The following is a 20,443-nucleotide window of genomic DNA, read 5'->3' as shown; positions in this document are numbered from 1 at the left end:
CATCCGCTCTGACTCTCACACATGGCTGTGTATAAATAAATGCTTGGCACAGATGGAGGCAGTACAGTAAAACTATTGCACACCCTGCAAAGCCAGCTGGACGCCAAGGACATTAGAAAGTGGGAATGGATTAATGCCCACCCACTTGCGGGGGAAATAAGAAAAGCAAAATGCCAGTATGAGTTTTACTGCACTCTACTCCTCTGATCATTCCATTTTCTGTAACATAGCTCAGACCATCTCTTCTTACAGTTATTTTAAAACAAAAAGACAACAGTTACAATCACACATATTAAATAAGGGAGAGTGGACGTTATACAGCAGCCACCTTAAACCAAGGATGCCACCAGAAGGGCTAGAAGTTGAAGCAAAAGGGCATTCACAAACGGAGAGAAAAAATTCTATCAGAACTACATAGCATTCCCCCAAAGCCAACAAGGAAAGACCTTTGGTCTCTAAAAATGCTTTCCAGGTCTCCTCCCCCACCCCTCAACATATCACCATAAATACATGCAGAAATTAGGACTGACAGTCATGCATTTCAAATCCACCATCCCCGTTAGACTTTGGAACTTAAGAGTTGGAAGGAAATAAGGCAAGTCAACAAACACCAACTGAACCACATCTGCCCAAGTTGTTTCGTGAGTGGGTTGTAGTTTGTGTTAAAGGAGCTGGAAAAGCCAATCACAGTCACTCAACACCACACAGCTATTTACCCCCAAACAAAGACAGAACCAGGGCCTTCCCCATCACGGGTGGTTGATCACGGTGCCTTGCTGCACTGAGATGGGAGCCCAGAGACAGCCAGGCTTCCAGCGGCTCTGACCCTTCAGGCTGGAGACGTCTTCAGGAGCGTTCCTTCCCAAGCTCACTTAAATTGTAACCCACACGGCTTTTCGGCTTTGGAAATGTAGTAGGGTCTTGATTCATTAGCGTTTTCAGCCTGTGTACCATCAACTGTGTACCATTAACTGTAGCAGCCCCTGGCTGATACACCCAGGGCATGGATTAGCAAGTTACTAAAGCTGGGTGTGGCTGATGCTCTTTAGTAGATTACACACAACCTGCACCCCTTGTACAAGGACAAACATGGAGTGTCAATGGCACGCTCATTAGCTATATTCCCCACCACTGCTGCCCAGAATCAGAGTGACACCAAATTAACAGCAACAACCCTGAGAGAATAAGTTGTAGACTGCACTACCACTGAATACTCAGATCTGTCAACTTTCTTGCTTGGGGCTTATCTACAGGGCTCAATTTTATTTTAAACAAAGGTAATTCTCTAGGAAAAGGCTAGTGCACACTTAGGAAGGGGCAGAGAATCACAACTTATTATGTACTTCAAACTACCATAATAATCACTGAGGCTTAGGGTATGACTAGTGACCATGTAATTTTAGGGGTTTTTGATTAGAAAACTCTCATAGCAACATGAAAAATAATTAAGGCACAAAAATATAACAACAGGGGCAGGGAGTATATAATTTTCATGGCCTTGCAAATGACAAGACTGTAAGCATGTGCACATGAGCAGCAGGTTAAAACTGATCTCTTTCATTTTTTCTTCTTTCTGAGATGGACCCTTACTACATTGCCCAAGATGGGCTTGCACTCCCACTCCTCCTGCCTCAGCCCCCTTAGTAGCTGGGATTACAGGTGTGTACCACCACACCTGGCTTCTCTTTTCACTGTTAGGGTAGAGTTGTGGGTGAAGTAACCAAAAACCAAAACTCCAAGTCCAAAGAACATGAGTGGATTTTATAGTTGGCAAATCTCTTCTAGTGTAAGGCCTCAGGAAAGCTGTTGTGAGGAGCAAGTGTTGAGTTTGGTGTGGAAGGCCTGAGCCAACTGAGTCCAGAGAGACATTGGGTTAGTATGTACAGAAACTGGGTTAAAAAAAAATTTAGTGCTGCAGGTTTGTCCTGAAAATCACTAGCGGTAGTGACTTGGATTAGACAGAGATTTATCTGGAAAAGGCTACGATTTTATTACAGTTGGTCAGACTTCAAGGTATGTGAAGACCAAGGAAGTACCTTCTGTGGAAAATTCTGCAGCAAAAATTTTTTCTTTAGAGTTAGAAGGAAAGAGAAAACCCCAAACCAGTATGCAGAGATAATTAATGTTTATGCAAATAATCACTAACAAGAAAACAAGGAAAATAAAAGGAACAAAATGAATTTTAATGGACATGTGCTTTAAGCATGCCAACAGACAACACACCACTAGAGACAAACATCAAAAGCAAATCATAGTGCTATGATCCAACAGTGCGTACATGTGAATATGCCCCTTCCCCACAGTGCTTCTCTTCAGCAATTAGTTCAGAGTGCTTTAGTGGCCAGGCACATCTGAGATACTGAAATCAGGCGGTGAACATAAATGCAATGTGACAACTAGTAGCAAAGGAAATACCCGATTGGTTTTCAAAGTACATTAAGCAACACCATTTTCAAATTCATCAACTTGAGTCTCTGCATCATTGCTCAAAAAATGAAATAGTTTTTCTTTCCCCAATACAATCCAATCGATAAAAATACAAACAAAAATAAGCACAAGAGTAAATGCTGAAAAACATCAGAGCACTCCTGTCTTACATGCTTTTGTCAAGTTTTTGGAGGGGAGTCTTCTGAATTAAAAAAGCATTAAAATTCAATCTGGATGATACAAAATTTAAAGACACACACACACACATATATATATGGAAACATCACATATATATATACACATACATATATGTATATATGTATATTTATACACACATATAAATCAGTGACACACATATTATAATTGGGGGCCAGAAAATAACCAAAGACAAAGTTGTAGTTTTGTCTAAAACAAATTTAGATGAATTTTAAGGCAGAGACTCAATAATGGTGCATACTATCCCCAGAACATAAAAAGCTTGGCATCTATCTATATACCCATCTACAATAACAAGTAGATAGATATGTACATAGAGAGAAGGAAAAACAAACAAGATGCTATATGATGTTATCCTGACAAAAGAAAAAAAAATGCATCATCAAATGAAAAGACAAATTAGACTTAACTCATGGAGAACACATACCAAAACAGGTTTTCTGATTCCACTAACACATCTAAATATGGCAAATGAGCAAGTGAATATCTTGCAAGGCTTTGATGTAATACGGATTTTGTTTTGTTTTGATCAGAATCAGGAAATCACCTCTTTCATCAGCTTTTATTCCTAAGGAAAAGGATTTCTGTTAAAATGTTTTTTAATGCCCTCTAGTGGTCTGATGCATGCCTCCTTACTAGAGAACTATACACAAAGTCTTGGGAAAAAAAAAAAAATAACCACAATATTCATCTGAGACATACAAAAGTTTCTGTCTGTAGAGACATTGATGTAACTCTTTGGAGCTGAGAGACTTCCAGTGCTCCCAGGCATGGGCCAACAAATGTATTGTTCAAGTAATCAGGATGAACCAAAATGGCTTCTGTTTCATTTGTTGCAAAAATTAAAACATAATTTGACACCCCAAAGTCTTTGTATAAGTAGAGAGGCCTGAAGTCAGATAGGCAGTCTTCAAAAACATGTGGTGGCTACTGACACCTGCCACTGACCATGACAGAACTGGTGGCCAACAGTCAGCAGGCAATTTATTCCCAAGGCTGCTATAACATATGCTGCAGCACAAAAACCTACTTAGAACTTGGCAGAAAAATGAGAGCAATGGGTTTGTACAAATTCATCAATGGTCAGAGGGTCTCAAAACATTTGGAATCTTGCACCTAAGATTTAAAACAGCTTCCAAGTGATTCAACTCCTTTCTGTTACTGTCAATGAATGAATGTATACTTCATGGAATGTTATACAACTGATATTAGGTTTTAAACTTAGTAGTGACTATCTCCTTCCTGGCATACTAGTCTTCCTAAATACTAAACTACTGTAGGCTAATAGTATCTATAAATAATGGTACCTTCAGTACAATACTGTACCCTATTAGTATAACTGATTATGCTATACCTGTTAGATTCTAGTTTTCTTCATTATGCTGTAATCTCATTTAATTTCAATTACTCATGTAAAGGTTTCACTGTAAAAATCTTGATGAAGTAAAAAGCTCCACAATAAATAAAAAATAAGTACGTTGCTTTAAGGCAGTAAGTATCCATCAGTTAAGAGATTCAAATAAACATAAGTTAAATGCAAACAAATCTGAACCCAAGGAAGGCTGTGAATTTAAGCAAGAATTTTAACACTTTGGGTGATGTGCAAGCCGAAAAGAAAAAAAAAAATCAAAACCAACAGGATGTGGAAAGAGTGGTTCTTGACACATGGTAGTGAACTTCACAGTCCAGACCAAGACTGGTCACTGGCTGTCCATCTGCTATTAAAGTTTTTGTAGTTTTGGTAGGTTTGAGAGCGATAACTAACCCGTGGAGATCCCTGCTCAGCTGGCAAACCGTTCGGGGAAACTTGCTCTCCTTTTGAAGTATCCCTGTTAAGGTAAGGTAAGAGAGAGGAAGAGAAGTAAAGGAAGGGAAGAAGAGAGAAAAACATAAGTAACCTTTCTTTTGCAAAGTGTAACATTTTTTAAAAAAACAAAAAACAAAAAAACAAAACTTGGAACTTCCCAAGTTTGGGATGGATTCAAGATACGGTAAGCCTACAGTTAGGTTCTTGTTCCCACCCCCTCCAAATAAAGGCATTTTAGAAGTTTTCACAGAGCTCTTAAATCCAGTAAAATAATTAGCCTTTGCAATGAAGAATCAAATCTGCCCTTATGTGAAACCACCCAGGACTTTGATCACCATCACAAAATCACTGGTCTGAAATGGGGATGGTATGCCACATCCATTGAATCATGCAAATTCCAAGCATGTGTGTATACTTTTTTTTTTTTTAATGAGGTAGGGTCTCACTCTAGCCCAGGCTGACCTGGGAATTCACTATGTAGTTTCAAGGTGGCCTCAAACTCACGGCAATCCTCCTACCTCTGCCTTCTGAGTGCTGGGAGTAAAGGCGTGCACCACATCGACCAGCCTGTGTCTGTGTATTTTTAAGGATGCCGTCTTTTGCATCTCATTTATGCCACTTATAGCTATCTGATTGTTGTTGTCAGATGTACTTGGGATGACTACATAGATTGATTCTAATTAGTGTTATAGAAGAGCATGTAGAAGGCAAGACACAAAACAGAGGCTCTATAGACCTTGTATGCCATTGAAATTAAGATTCTAGCCTCTCCTATGGTCTCTGACTCACCACTGCTGGGATTCAGCCTCCTCTAAAACTTTCGTGCTTGGCTCAGGGGAAGGTGGCCGCCTCTTCCTCTCTTCTTCCTCTTGCTGTCTGCGCACTTCCAGTAACTCCAACTGAGGGAGAACAAGGTGCTGTTTAGCACAACTCCAGACTTGTCAATTTTATGGAAAGAAGTCTGGAAACCTGGGAGACTTTTTCTTCACTGGTTTATTTTGGGTAACACGAAGCTCCAACATTCTGAGTAAAATGGCAGTATGTTCATGGGCACTGCAGCTACAACTTAAAACTGCACGGAAAAGAGTGCTGTGCTCTAAGCTGGCAAAAGTCCTATAAGTGGTTTGCATGCCCCATGGGAATGGAACTTATTTTCAAAATTAACTCTATAGTTCTAAACTTGCTGAGGAGAAAAACTATCTTTGGCTTCTGGGGGTGGCGGGGGGGGGGGGGGGATAAAAGCTCAAAAAGCACCGAAGACAGAACCACAAAAATTCTTAAGAAAGACACTTGTGATATAGTAGAGAAACATAATTAAGAAGCTTTTTATTTTGGTTGCTGGTGTGGGGGGAGGCACTGAAACAGGGTCTCTCTAGCCCAAAATGACCTGGAACTCTGTAGCCCAGGTTGGTCTTGAACTCACAGTGAGATCCTCCTTCCTCAGTCTCCTGAGGGCTAGGATTAAAGGTGTGAGCTTCCATGCATGGCTTTAAAAACACTTTTTTTTTTTAAGCAAAAGTATAGTCTACCTAAGACAAAGCTATTTAAATGAGTAACAGGCAAACTCCAAAATACAAAAGCATCCAAGTATTAACCCAAAAGGACGCAGGTGCATATTAAAGCCTCATAATTGCAGAAGTTGGGAAATCAGACATTAATCTTGTAGGCATCTTCAATGATAACTACAAGTCCCAAAGAAGAAACATTAGTGCATAATCTCTGCTGTAAGGCCTTGATGTCAAGAGAGGTGATTGCTTGGAATGGGAAGGATGTGGCCCAGGACAAAGCTACTATTTGATGGTAATTCTAACCCTGAAATTCTGAAGAAAACCTTAAGGTCATGTCTCCTAGAAACATGGTACAATGAGGTATGGGAAGAAAGGTAAACAAATAGAAAAATAAACATCACCCATTACTGCCTAGGCAAGAAGGTACAATAAGAAACCCTAGTGCTGCCCTGTGAGGTGGGGATGGACAATGAGGACAGTAACTCTGATGCTGTATCTAAAATTTGAAAAGTGACCCCCCCCCCACTGCTCCACACACACTCACAGAGAGGGAGGGGCTATATTATATGGCTCAGGCTGCCCTTAAACTTAGAATCATCTTGCCTCAGCCTCCTGAGGACTGGGACTACAAGAATACACCACTATGTCCAACCCTAGAGAGCCAGCAACTATAAGAAACCCCTGCCCGCCCCCCCCCCCACCAATAAACAAATCACAATGCTCAGCAGCCCAAAGCCACTTACTGTTGTCAGCCTTTCCAGGGCAGAAAATCTCTCATCCCAGGTTGCTGCAGATTTTTCAAATGCCTCGTGGCGCTTGATGAGCTTCTCCACTTCGTCCACGCTCTGGCCAATTTCACGGCTGGACAGGTATGGTTCCTGTCCAAGCAGCCAAGCCTCAGCCACGCTGGCATCCCTTGAGAACTGGTGGACCTCCAAAACTACACAGGGTACAACAGTAAGTAAGCATGGGCCACAGAGTCATCTGGTACCACTGTTCTGTGGTGGCCATATAATACATAACTAGCTTATCATCCATGCTATTGGAATTTTCATGCAACACAAATGAGAAGTAAACCATACAAGGCAACTTGAACTTCTCTAGCAGGTGCTTCAATGAGTAAAAACATGTAAAATTCACTTTCATGGGATTTTTATTTATTTATTTATTTATTGTTTCTTAAGGTAGGGTTTCACTCTAGTCCGGGCTGACCTTGAATTCACTATGGAGAGTCTCAGGGTGGCCTTGAACTCACAGTGATCCTCTGACCTTTGCCTCCCGAGTGCTGGGATTAAAGGGGTGCGCCACCATGACCGGCCTTTCACAGGATTTTAATTTAACCCGGTATGTTAAAATTATTTTAAAATATTTTAACATGTAATCACTATAAAGTGTTTTTTATATATATATGTGTATGTGTGTGTGTGTGTGTATATATATATATACACACACACACACACATACATACATACACACACATATATGCGCTATTTTTATAGCAAGTGCTCTTCCCACTGAGCCACTTTCTCAGCCCCAAATGTCAGCCTTCAACTAAAAATACTAAATATAAGACTTGGGCCAATTTTCTACTTTCTGTATTCCTAAGAAAGAATTCTTTTTGAAGGTAATTGAGAGGAGGGATGCTTGTCATCTCCCTGTTGTTCTAAAGAGCACTCAAATCGTACTCACAACATTGTGGCTGACCATGGAGTAAAAAATAATGAATATGCCAGATGGAACCTCTTAAAAATATTATTGTGCATATGAACAGTAAGACATGGGAGGAAAAAAAGCTTCTAAAATTCAAAAAAGGCATATCACATCAATTAAAGCAAGAAAATAGGCTGCATGTTTTTCAAGAATACCCCAAAAGAACAGAAAGACAAACGAAGGATGTTCTTACTCAATCTTAACCATTCCCATCGGTCTTCCCACTTGTCAATCATTTCTTTTCTTTTTTCTGTCAACTGCAGTAACTTTTCCTTGATCTGCACAAAAAAAGGACCCCCAAAATCTTAGTAGAACATACTACGTTCATTTTTGTCTTTCCCCTTGCTGAGTCACTTTGTATAATAAAATCTCTTTTCTGCAGAGACTAACCCTAAGGTAGAAAGTCTCAGCGAGGCATATTTTTATTGTCTAGGGAGGGGAGAGAAAAGCATGGCTAACTTTCCAGAAGGGGTGGGAATTCTGCTCAAAGCTGCTTTGTGGCAAGGTGGTCAACAATGCACTAGGTTTTACTGAACTATGGGGCTCCCTGAAGTAACACATTCACAAAGAGAAAGATAGCAAGATAGGCAAATTCCTGGCTTCTCGGAGAGGACATCCATTCCTGTGAAGGATGAAATATACATGGAACTCATCATTTATGCCTTCAGTACCATCATCTGGGGTGGGGTGTCACCTCTAAATAGTACTGAGAGAGGAGGTGACAGAAACTGTTTTGATACATGACACACTGAAAAGTTATTTTCTGGGCCAAAGAAATTTTGGCTTTGGACCTGCAATCTTATGCAACTGCCTTATCCTAGGCAGACAAAAGAGAAGTTTTGAAATATATGCACATGTATGTACATGTGTATTTGACCCTCTGTTCAGCAGGTACTATATGCAGGGACTCAACTCAGAATGAGAATATTTGGCAAAAACTACAACTATGCTGATTTATGGACTTTTCTCTTGTTGTTCCTTAATATAGTGTAACAACTACTTATGTAGCTTTTACCTTGCGTTAGGTATTACACAGAACCCAGAGGTGACTTAAAAGTATAGAGGAGGTACAATTTTATAACAGGATTTAAGCATCCATGGATGCTGGAATGTATGAGGGTCCTAAAACAAATCCCCCGTGGTTATTGAGGAATAATCATACAAATGTCTTGGTACACACACAGACACACAGACAGACAGACAGACAGACACACACACACACACACACACACCACTTTATATCTTAATGCCAGCTACATTGATCTCACAGTCCCCAGACAAGGCAGTATTCTACCTCCTCAGATGCGTAGTGTTTTCTTGCTAGCAGGGATTTTCCAAGTTCAATGCAGGTTGTGAAACTGTCATTACGAGCATCAATTTCAGCTTTGATACCTTGGTGATTGTTCATTAGTAGTTCAACAGATGATACGTCCCTAAAATTAAACAAGTCACATCTTTAAGAGGTCAAGCTTTTCAAATACATATGAAGGTTTTAAAACACATACTTTGAAGGAAATGGTCTAATAGCCTACTTAGCTATTCAGGGCTGATTCACAGCTAAAACTCAGGTTGGGTCACTGGAGCTAAAGCACAATGACAGCTGTAAGTCAGGATCAGCTCCACCACTACATATTCAGAAAAGAGCTCCTTTCATTTTTGTGTGTATGTAACTTAAAATGGTCACTAGGTACATGCAAGAAGACCACTGGCTGCTTGGGATATTGACAAGAAGAACTGGGTGAGTGTGAAACATGGGGGAATGGGGGCAAATGAAGAAGTGCCTAACACCGCCAGCCCCTTATTCCCTAGCAATAGTGTGTGGTAGACAACTGAAATAGTGGCAGCTGTCTCTAAAATTTTCATATCCCAGAGGTCAGGAATATTACCTTGGTTTCTCCTGGGCTTCGATCTGGCGGATAACATCGTCCATCCAGAGCATGAGGTCACGCACCATGCTGAAGAAGCGGAACTTATCCCCTGTGTCTACCAGCCGCACCCTGCGACCCTCACAAGCATCCAGCAGGGATTTCCAGGCTTCCAAGACCTCATTCTCACGCTTCTGGATGTCATCAGCCTTGTCCCCTGCATAGGCTGCCTGGAGGCGGGCTGCATCCTCTTGTAGCTGCCTCACCTGCAAAGTCATAGGGAAAATGAGTCAGGTTTGACCACTGTGGCTTTCCCTATTACTCTCCTTTTATCCTCTTACCTACTATTCTTCTAACATACTGAAGCAGGTGCACTAGGTTGAGAGGATTCAATAAGCTATCAGTTTCACTGGGGAGATCCAAGTCACTAAAATGCAAGTTTTCTTTTTTTCTAATTGGCTAAATGGGAAAAGCAGGATGGAATGTAACTCAGTTGGTAGCTTACTTAACACACACAAGGCCCTGAATTCCTGGCATTAATAATGTTTGCCTTACTGAGGCTGTTTACACATAAAAAGTACTTAAAATATTGGTAGTATCATATGTGAAGATAATATTTAATCAAAGATATAAAGAAAAATGGCTATTCACTCACTATTTTTGTTTGTTTTTGAGATAGGGTTTCACTCTAGTCCAGGCTGACCAGTAACTCACTCTGTAGTTCCAGGCTGGACTCAAACTCAAAGTCATTCTCCTACCTGTTTCCCAAGTGCTGGGATTAAAGGTATGTGCCACCACACCCAGATCAATCATTATTTAATGATGAAATTCTGTGATCAAAGTCTACAGATAATAGCTCAGGACAGTTAAGAACCCTAGGTGTCTGTGAAGAGAGTATTTGGAGTAATGTCATATGGGGGATATTAGGATAAATGGGGATACACAATGCTGGGGGTTTGGAAGTAGAATTAAAGGACTTTTTTTAAAAAATATTTTTTGTTCATTTTTTTTTTTTTTATTTATTTGAGAGCGACAGACACAGGGAGAAAGACAGATAGAGGGAGAGAGAGAGAATGGGCGCGCCAGGGCTTCCAGCCTCTGCAAACGAACTCCAGACGTGTGCGCCCCCTTGTGCATCTGGCTAACGTGGGACCTGGGGAACTGAGCCTCGAACCGGGGTCCTTAGGCTTCACAGGCAAGCGCTTAACCGCTAAGCCATCTCTCCAGCCCGAATTAAAGGACTTTTAAGTAGTGGTAAAAAAAAAAATCTTCTGGAAAAGATTTTTTTAAAAAAGTATTTGATTTCCAGGGTGATTTGGTTTCTCTATCCTAAAGAACTTTGGGAAATATTCTTGGTTTTTTTTTTCGAGGTAGGGTCTCACTCTGGTCCAGGTTGACCTGGAATTAACTCTGTTATCTCAGGGTGGCCTTGAACTCATGGCAATCCTCCTACCTCTGCCTCCCGAGTGCTGGGATTAAAGGCGTGCGCCACCACGCCCAGCTGGGAAATATTCTTTAATAGTAACTGAAATTATAACCAAATTCACAGTTAATTATTTGATAAACTAATTTCCTATATTACCAACCACCTTTTCCAAAGCCTCTGATTATAGAAGAGGATCGAAAAAGTGAAAATTAGCACAAAGGGTAGTCTATACAAGGTTGTCATTGCATTGATTCCTCCATCCCACTTCTCCACTTTCATGCAGAATGGAAACAGTACTAGACAGCTCAGACTAGCACAAGAGGCAACACCCATGCAGGAAACACCCCTTGCTCTGGGAGCCTATGCTAATGTTCTTCCTTTTTGTACTGATTCTATGATAATAAACATGGACTGAGCCAATGCTTGCAGGAGGAGCACACATCTTTATTTTTTTTTTTTTTACAACTATAAAAAAAAGGCTTCAGGAAGTTGGTTCCTGTCCTGTATTTTACAGTCTCACCATTCCAAATCTTGAGATAAAGGGATTTAATGGAAAAAACAGAGAGCAATTCTTACCACCTCTTAATCATTCTGCAGTTCTAAGTAAATAAATGATTTTCTAAAGAGAAAAGAACTACAGCTGCTGAAATGTTCAAGTTTTCCTAAGCTTTTGCTAAATAATAATAATATTAATAGTTGGAAAACACTTATGATCTCTTATGTATTGCCAAGAATCATTTTAATCTGCAAGGCATTGGAAAACTAAAGCTTAGAGATGAATTTGAATTAATTCATTAACTTTGAGCCACAGAAAATGGCAGGAAGTAAAAATTAAGTGAGAAAACAATGGCAATCAAAGGGACTCCTCCATAGAACAAGCCCAGAGTAGAGTGGAGCTGATGATGCCAAAACCCTAATTCTGGACTTGTTTTCTTTGTGAATTTTTATTGGGAACACAACCACATTCATTGATTCTCATACTGTGTCTGTGTGGCTGCTTTACACTAAGATTGCAGAACTGAATAGCTGTAATACAGACATATATTCCATAAAGCCAAGACTATTTTCTAATAGCATTTAAAAGAAAATACTTTGTAGTAGATAATTAATGTGTGGGTTGAATGGATGTGCCCCAATATATTCAGTTTTATAGTAAAGCTTTAGATCTCCAGATCTGGCTGAAGGAGGTGTCACTGTGGGCAGTTCCGAAGGTCCAGCCCAAGGGTATGGAGGGTGGACCCAGAATTCCAATCTAAAGATATGCAAAGTGTTTGAGCTTTGCCTGAAGTTCCTGGAATGGGCTTGCTTATAGTGTTGGTAGTGGTCTTTTTGTTCTGCTTGGGCCTATAAAGGGAGCCAACTTCTTCTACCATTATGGAACTTCCCCTGGAACTGTTAGCCTCAAATAAATACCAGTCCTCCCATAAACTATGTCTGGTTTGGAAGTTTATCCCAGTGACCCGAGGCTGTTTGTTGCAATTAGTATACTCTTAATAGACAAGAACAAAACTTCTGACATAGTCAGGGTTAAAATAATTCAACTAAAACACATTATTTTCTAGAACCATAAAACTCCAGGGAAAAATAATTTGTTTTTTTTTTTTTTTTTTTTTTTTTTTTTTTTTAAATTTTTGTTTATTATTTATTTATTTATTTGAGAGAGAAAGAGGCAGAGAGAGAGAATGGGCGCGCCAGGGCCTCCAGCCACTGCAAACGAACTCCAGACGCGTGCGCCCCCTTGTGCATCTGGCTAATGTGGGACCTGGGGAACCGAGCCTCGAACCGGGGTCCTTAGGCTTCACGGGCAAGCGCTTAACCGCTAAGCCATCTCTCCAGCCCTAATTTGTTTTTTTTTAATTGGAAGACCTAAGAATAAACAGACAACTGTGGAGAGATTAGAAAAGAATCAAGAGAATGATTATACTGTTAGTTTTTGGTTACACATATTTTTTTAATAAATTTTTTTTTGTTCATTTTTATTTATTTATTTGAGAGTGACAGAGAGAGACAGAAAGAGGCAGATAGACAGAATGGGCGCACCAGGGCCTTGAGCCACTGCAAATGAACTGCAGATGTGTGCGCCCTTTTGTACATCTGGCTAACATGAATCCTGGGGAATCGAGCCTTGAACTGAGGTCCTTAGGCTTCACTGGCAAGTGCTTAACTGCTAAGCCATCTCTCCAGCCCTGGTTACACATCTTTTAAGCAAGTTTTGGTGTTAGGTACTTATTATGGGGGTGGGAGGAACCAGGCATGCTAACATGTTAGAATCTAGTTTTTTCTCAGAAAGAGGATCCTAAGAGGGGAGTAAGGATCTTAAGGAAGAGGAGAAAAAAGAGAAGGTAAAAGAATACATGTGATAAGAAAGTAGGAGGAGGACTGTTTAGAAGAAGGTGGGTAATCAGCCAAAATGCAGTGTACAGGGGAGACCAGAGGATGAGGGGCAATGAATGAGAGCAAAGTGACACATAGTGAGACCCACGACTTTGTAGGTTAACCTGAAAAATTAATACAGATCATCAGTGTTAAAAAACAAACTTACATCATCACTTTTACAAAAGAAATGTAGCCAGCAGTGGTGGTGCAGGTAAGCCTGGGCTAGAGTGAGACCTTACCTTGAGAAAAAGAAAGAAAGAAAGGGGAGGTGGGGGTGGGGGTGGGGAGGATGAACGAATGAACTGTAGGATTTTTTTGGGGATAGCTGATACAAAATAATACAGTACTGTTCATGATCCTGAATGGGTATGCTAGCATAATACAAACTTATGTGCATCTAGCTTATTTAACCACCAGAATGTTCATCTATGTTTGCAAATGCTGTGGAATAAAAAGCTCTCTCAAGTATAGCATGAGAACAGTGTGTGTATGTGTATACACATGTGTTTAATTTGGATAGTTTTGGAGTGTTTAATTTCGATTATCTAATTTGGACATTTTGAGAGGGGAAAAAACAAAAAACCAAAGAGATGATCAATTGCACAAAGATGCCCCAGGTGGCTGTTTACCTGAGTGCCCAGTGCCTGAATGTCATGCTCAAAGGTGGTGTGCATTCTCTGTAAGGTCTCCACGGTGTTCTGATCTCTCCCAAGCTCCTCAGGGAGTTTCTTGTGTTTGTCCTGGATGCGGCCGAAGATCTCCTTGGCATCATGGTAAAATTTATGCAGTTCATAGGAGGCAGCAAGAATCTGTGTTCTTGTGTCAATGAGCTCCAGGAGGTCGGCCCAGGCTTCATTGAGGCCATCCTTCCACTCAGCAATGGTGGCAGCATCTGAATGTCCAGAGTTGATGAGTTCATCTGCCATGTGATTGACTGTATCCACACGCTCCTGCCCAATGTTTCCCGTGTCTCGTGCAAATTCCCGGAATCGTTCTTGTAGCATCTGGATTGGGGACACACATAAAGAAATCACTAAGACCACTGAGAGGATTTTATAGCTTGATTACATGAGTATCATTGGGAAAGAAACTGCTGCTAAGCAGGAGGCAACAAGTAATACGGAAGTCACAATATATCTTTACTCTAAAACCTCCTACCAGGTTTCCTTCTTGTTGTCTATGGAGAGTACTGACATCATCTCCTGTACCTAGGGAAGGCATGAAAGGTAAGCTAACCTGAATCAGAATCACCTAACAAAAGAAACAAGTTGAAATTAAACTTATGACCTCTGATGTGAGTCCAAGACATCTGCCAATAGCCTGAGAATAGAAATGCCTTTCCATGTACACTAGCTGCACACCACTCATGCTCTGCCCAAAGTACTTGCCGTGACATGTTCGTAGTCCTGCCCCAATTCATGGGACCCTGCAACCACTTCCCTCTCAGCAATCCACTGCTCCAGGTCGTCCACCTCCCTGTTGAGCTGGAATAACCTGTGCCTCTCATCAAGCTTGCCTCTCCTCTCTTCAGCAAGGTCCTTCAGGCCGGCATACAGCTTATCTACTTTGGATTGCCGCATGCTAATGCGCTCACTGAAAAAAAGTGGGAGCAGTGGGGGAAAGAGACGTTAAATGTTCAGTTTTTCAGGAGAAAAATAAATGAGCTGGAGATAATACAAAAGTGTGTTACATCAAATTTCTCTAAGGAAACTTCTGTTTAACCTATTCAGTCTGAAAAATGAAACAATGAATTTTTTAAAATTATTATTATTTATTTGATAGAGAAAGAGGGAGAGAGAGGGGTACAGAAAGAGAATGGGCGCGCCAGGGCCTCCCGTCACTGCAAACAAACTCCAGATGTGTGTGCCCCCTTGTGCATCTGGCTAACGCAGGTCCTGGGGAACCAAACCTTGGGTCCTTTGGCTCTTCAGGCAAACACATTAACTACTAAGCCATCCCTCCAGCCCAAAACAATGAAATTTGACCTCAATTTCAAATGAGAAAGAGCTATGCTATTATGGAAACCAAAAATAATAATTAAGGCCAAAGACCATCTTGAATATAATGATTTAGGTTTAGGGGGAACACCCTAACTCTGCACTGCTAGATCAAGATCAAGATTTTCCTTTGTTGCTGAAAGTTAATGCAAACTTTTGGAATCATCCTCCACTCTCAGATTTCACACTGCTAGAGAGACAAGCATATAACCCTGTCCTGTACATAATGTGTGGACTTCCCTACTAGCACAGCTGGCTCCTGCTGCTTCTATTCCCTTGTATATGCAGGAGAATGAATCACCCTTCCTCCAATGTCTAACCAGAATTTTCAATAGAAGACTTGCTAGTGCCTATTCCAGGAGACCAGGAAGCTACTTTCTTGAGAATTTGATCATGAATACTTTAAAGATCTCATATGCCACCAGAACTGCTGACTTCATCTTTCCCAACATGTCCTGCCTTGGATAAAAACACACAAGGCTGTTTCCTTTCCTTTTGGAATCCTAAAAGCAGTTACTGAGAAAGCATAAAGGGATCAACCCTCAAGTTAATGCAGCAGCCTATGACATAGCCAGTGAGTACATACCTTTGCCAGTGTTTTTCCTATGATGTTTTATTCTGAGAGCCCTTTTATCACTCCCTTCAAAACTAGTCATTGCCATCTTAAACTGCAATATATTTTTACCCAAGGGTAAGTACTCCATTTATGTTCACCTATAAGTCAACCTATACTTCTCATGACAATCTTTCAACAGGGTCTTGGTCAACAAGATACAATGAATCTATAATAGCAGTTTCTGAATGTAACAGTTTGTTCTTTCTATTTACCACAGGCTTCTAGGTCTATTTTAAGAATGCTTCCTACTTGGAAAGAGGAGGGTGCTCAGTGGACTAGGAGCAGGGGAGGGAAGACAAAAGGGAGTAATAGAACCAGAACACAATCAAATTACAGTATGTTCTTCTATAAGTTTTTCAATAAAAATGTTATAAAAATATTTTAAGGGCTGGAGAGATGGCTAAGCGGTTAAGCACCTGCCTGTGAAGCCTAAAGACTCTGGTTCGAGGCTCGATTCCCCAGGACCTACATTAGCCAGATGCACAAGGGGGCACATGCATCTGGAGTTCGTTTGCAGTGGCTGGAAGCCCTGGTGCGCCCATTCTCTCCCTCCCTCTCCCCCCCTTCCTCTTTCTCTGTTGCTCTCAAGTAAATAAAAATAAAACAAAAAATTAAAAAATATTTTAAGATGTAATTTTTTAAGGGGGGAGCTAGGAAGATTGCTTAGTGGTTAAAGGTACTTGCTTGCAAAGCCTGACATCATAAGTACAATTACCCAGTGTCCAAGTAGAGCAATGTACAAAATGGTTCACGGATTCAGAATTTGTTTTCAGTGGCAAGAGGCCCGGGCATGTCTCTCTTTCTCTCATACATAATTATTTTTTAAAGAAGAATGCTTCTTAATGACACATTTACACTAATTTTTGACAAAGGTTTCATTTTTTTTTTAAATTTTTTTTTATTATTATTTATTTATTTGAGAGCGACAGACACAGAGAGAAAGACAGATAGAGGGAGAGAGAGAGAATGGGTGCGCCAGGGCTTCCAGCCTCTGCAAACGAACTCCAGACACGTGTGCCCCCTTGTGCATCTGGCTAACATGGGACCTGGGGAACCGAGCCTCGAATCGGGGTCCTTAGGCTTCACAGGCAAGCGCTTAACCGCTAAGCCATCTCTCCAGCCCAAAGGTTTCATTCTTAAAAAATCTCTTTCTTCTTCTCCCTCTAGCTGGGAAGAAGGGATTCAGTGGGAAGGGGAGGAGGAAAAGAGAAGGTAATGAGAAATAATTATGATCAAAATACATTATGTTACATATAGAAAACAGTCAATAATTTTTTAAAATGTCACTCACCTTTCGGGATGGCTGTCAGCCACCAAGGCTCGGCTAGTCTTGGAGAGCTGGTGCACTGTCTCTGCATAATCTTCAACAGCTTGTTCCAAAATCTGGTGCTTTTTCAACATGGAGACAGCGCTCTGCTCATCCTGCAGAGAGGGACTATTACAAACCACAGCCCCTTTGTCTGGGGCAACAAACCAACTCTATATATGGTGAAACAACTTTGAGACTACATAGTGAATTCCAGGTCAGCCTGGGCTAGAGCAAGACCCCACCTCAAAAAAAAAAAAAAAAGGACTTCTAGCGAAGATGGCAACCGCCTAACACCTCCCAGCGCAGGAAAGGCAAGATATTAAGGGTTCATTGGGTCTTCTAGGGATGAGCAGCCTCTAATAGACCTCCAGTGGAGGGGCAAAAAAAGAAATCTGCTGATTGCCATGCTCTCGGTAGCCCACCAGTCCTCTAATCCCTCAAGCAGCCATCCTAGCCATAGTCCCAGCCAGAGGTTCCTCCTGCACTAACTGCAGGCAAGGAGACCCAGGCCGGCATAGCACCACCTGCGCCTTGGCACAGGTGACGATCCCAATTGCCCCACTCTGCAAAAACTCCATCCCAAAGCCATCCTACTTGCCAGCCCCCCCATCCCCTTGTGAACCAGGAAAGACAGATTAGCGCCATCTGCACCTCAAGGCTCCTGAACGCAACCCCAGTGGCCACCACCCCACATTTCCCTGTACATTTCAGGCCACCTAACCTGACTATGCACTCCCATACCACAAATCACAGAACAATAAGCCTCTACATCAGGTCCTTGGGCCCCCACCTGAACCTCACGGGCTCCTTCCCTCTGAGCAGGCAGGCCCAACTGCCACCAGAAAAATAGTGGAAACAAACATAAAAGGAAATAATCACTGGACACTCTTCAAAGGTAGACTATAGCTTCCTCCTGAATTAAATAAGGTTTGTACACTGTGATGGGCAGACCACAATGCCAAAGGAATGACATAAAAAATCAAATGCAAGAAAATCCAGTAAGATCACCCAGTCGTACAGTGGATGTCCCTAATCAAAACATAGAAGAGACATTAGGATCACAACCCTAAAATGGAGTTAATAAGCTATGCAACCCTGAACAAGCAAATGGCAGATGTTGCAGAAAAACAACAAAGGGCCAATGATTATATGAATACTGTCATCACTAGACTAGACCTAATAGAGAAGACCCTGGATGGGGTCCAAAGACAGTTGAATGATATGAAGGAGAGAGAGAGAGAGAGAGAGAGAGAGAGAGGGAGGGAAGAAGGGAGGGAGGAAGAAAGAAAGAAGACCTCAATAACCAGCTAGCTAAGCTCAATGAAGACATAAAGAGATCCAAGGATGAATTCTAAGAAGCATCAAGAAAATAGGAAATGATGTGAAAAGGGACCTTGACAGAGGGATGGAAACTATATGTAGAAAACAGAAACCAAATTCAACAGGCCCAAAATGCTATAGAAGCTCTCAAGAATAGAGTCAGCCATGTAGAGGATAGAAACTCAGATCTGGAAGACAAAACAGAAGAAACAGTTTGAGATTTCAAAAGCTTCCAGCACTTGGGAGGCAGAGGTAGGAGGATTGCTATGAGTTCAAGGCCACCCTGAGGTGACAGAGTTAATTCCAGGTCAGCCTGGACCAGAGTGAGACCCTACCTCGAAAAACCAAAAAAGTTTCAATTTGTGAACAGAACATGAGGGAACTGTGGGATACCCTTAAACGTCCTAACATTCGGATCATGGGAATATCAGAAGGGGAAGAAATTCAGACCAAAAGCATGGGGAACTTATTCAACAAAATTATTGAAGAAAACTGTCCCAGTCTCTCCAAAGAAAGGCCCATCAAGTTACAAGAAGCTAACAGAACTCCAAACAGACTGGACCAAAGAAGAAACTCTCCAAGACATATTGTCATTAAGCCTCTGAACATTGACACAAAAGAGAAAATCCTAAGAGCATCCAGGGAAAAACAACACATTACATATAAAGGTAATCCCACCAGAATTACATCAGAATTCTTAATGGAAACCCTGAAAGCTAGAAGGGCCTGGAACGTAACATTGCAAAATATAAGAACCTACAGCTTCCAAACCAAACTACTTTACCCAGCAAAAGTAGCTCTCACAATAGATGGTGAAAGAAAAACTTTCCATGATAAATCTCAGCTATACAACTATATGAACACAAAACCAAACCTGCATAGAGTAGTTTAGGAAATTCTCCACATGGAAGAATCAAATAATCAACCTCAAGTGCCTAGAAGAAACAGATCATAATAACCAAACTCAGAGAAGGCACAAAAAACTACACAGTCCAAGAAAACACCAAACCACACAAACCAACACGATATGGCAGGGATCAAATCAAACCTCATAGTCATTATCCTAAATATTAATGGACTTAATTCACCAATCAAGAGACATAAGCTAACAGAGTGGGTCAGAAAATTAGATCCCTCAATCTGTTGTCTTCAAGAAACCCATCTCACTACTAAAGACAGACACTGCCTCAGGGTGAAAGGGTGGAAAATGATATTCCAAGCAAATGGGAATAAGAAACGAGGAGGTGTAGCCATACTAATATTGGATAAAATAGACTTCAAGCCAAAAGTACTCAAAAAAGACAAAGAAGGCCACTTCCTACATATCAAGGGAACAATTGAACAAGAGGATATCAAAATCATAAATATTTCTGCACCAAACACAGGGGCACCACAATTCATAAAACAAAACCTACTTGACAATAAAACAGAAATAACCACCAACACCATGATAGTTGGAGACTTCAATACTCCATGATCAGCAACAAATAGATCATCCAAACAGAAAATCAACAGGAAGTGAGAGAACTCAACAAAACCACAGAACAATTAGGCCTAATGGACATCTACAGAACATTCTACCCCAAATCCACAGAAGCCCATGGAACCTTCTCTAAAATAGATCATATGCTGGGCCACAAAGCCTGCCTCCATATATTTAGGAAGATCAACATAATTTCCTGCATGATATCAGATCACAATGCTAGAAATTAACAACAAAAGAAGCATCAGGAATCCCATTAGCTCCTTGAAACTGAAGAACACACTTTTTTTTTGTTTATTTTATTTATTTATTTGAGAGCTACAGAGAGAGAGAGAAAGAGGCGGGGGGGGGGGGACATGAATGGGCACGCCAGGGCTTCCAGC

The 20,443-nt window shown here is 41.1% G+C and overlaps 1 protein-coding gene across 4 annotated transcripts in view; it reads right to left on the bottom strand.

Annotated features, from left to right (window-relative positions):
* Sptbn1 (spectrin beta, non-erythrocytic 1) overlaps positions 1-20,443 on the bottom strand; it is a 239,020-nt gene that overhangs the window by 5,158 nt on the left and 213,419 nt on the right. For 3 of the 4 annotated variants that reach the window (XM_004668948.2, XM_045146796.1, XM_045146797.1), the window contains 9 exons: positions 17,240-17,370; positions 14,724-14,928; positions 13,965-14,339; positions 9,555-9,799; positions 8,963-9,101; positions 7,862-7,946; positions 6,702-6,898; positions 5,240-5,349; positions 4,409-4,472 (listed from right to left, as the gene is read on the bottom strand). In XM_004668948.2, the coding sequence (XP_004669005.1) occupies positions 4,409-4,472; positions 5,240-5,349; positions 6,702-6,898; positions 7,862-7,946; positions 8,963-9,101; positions 9,555-9,799; positions 13,965-14,339; positions 14,724-14,928; positions 17,240-17,370 (1,551 nt within the window). Of the gene's footprint in view, positions 1-2,162; positions 4,473-5,239; positions 5,350-6,701; positions 6,899-7,861; positions 7,947-8,962; positions 9,102-9,554; positions 9,800-13,964; positions 14,340-14,723; positions 14,929-17,239; positions 17,371-20,443 lie in introns of those variants that run through there. The other variant, XM_004668949.2, reaches the window with a different exon arrangement.

This window comes from Jaculus jaculus, chromosome 4 (genome assembly GCF_020740685.1).
Source record: "Jaculus jaculus isolate mJacJac1 chromosome 4, mJacJac1.mat.Y.cur, whole genome shotgun sequence".
In the NCBI taxonomy this organism is placed as follows: Eukaryota; Metazoa; Chordata; class Mammalia; order Rodentia; family Dipodidae; genus Jaculus; species Jaculus jaculus.
This window is presented reverse-complemented; position numbering and strand designations above follow the sequence as displayed.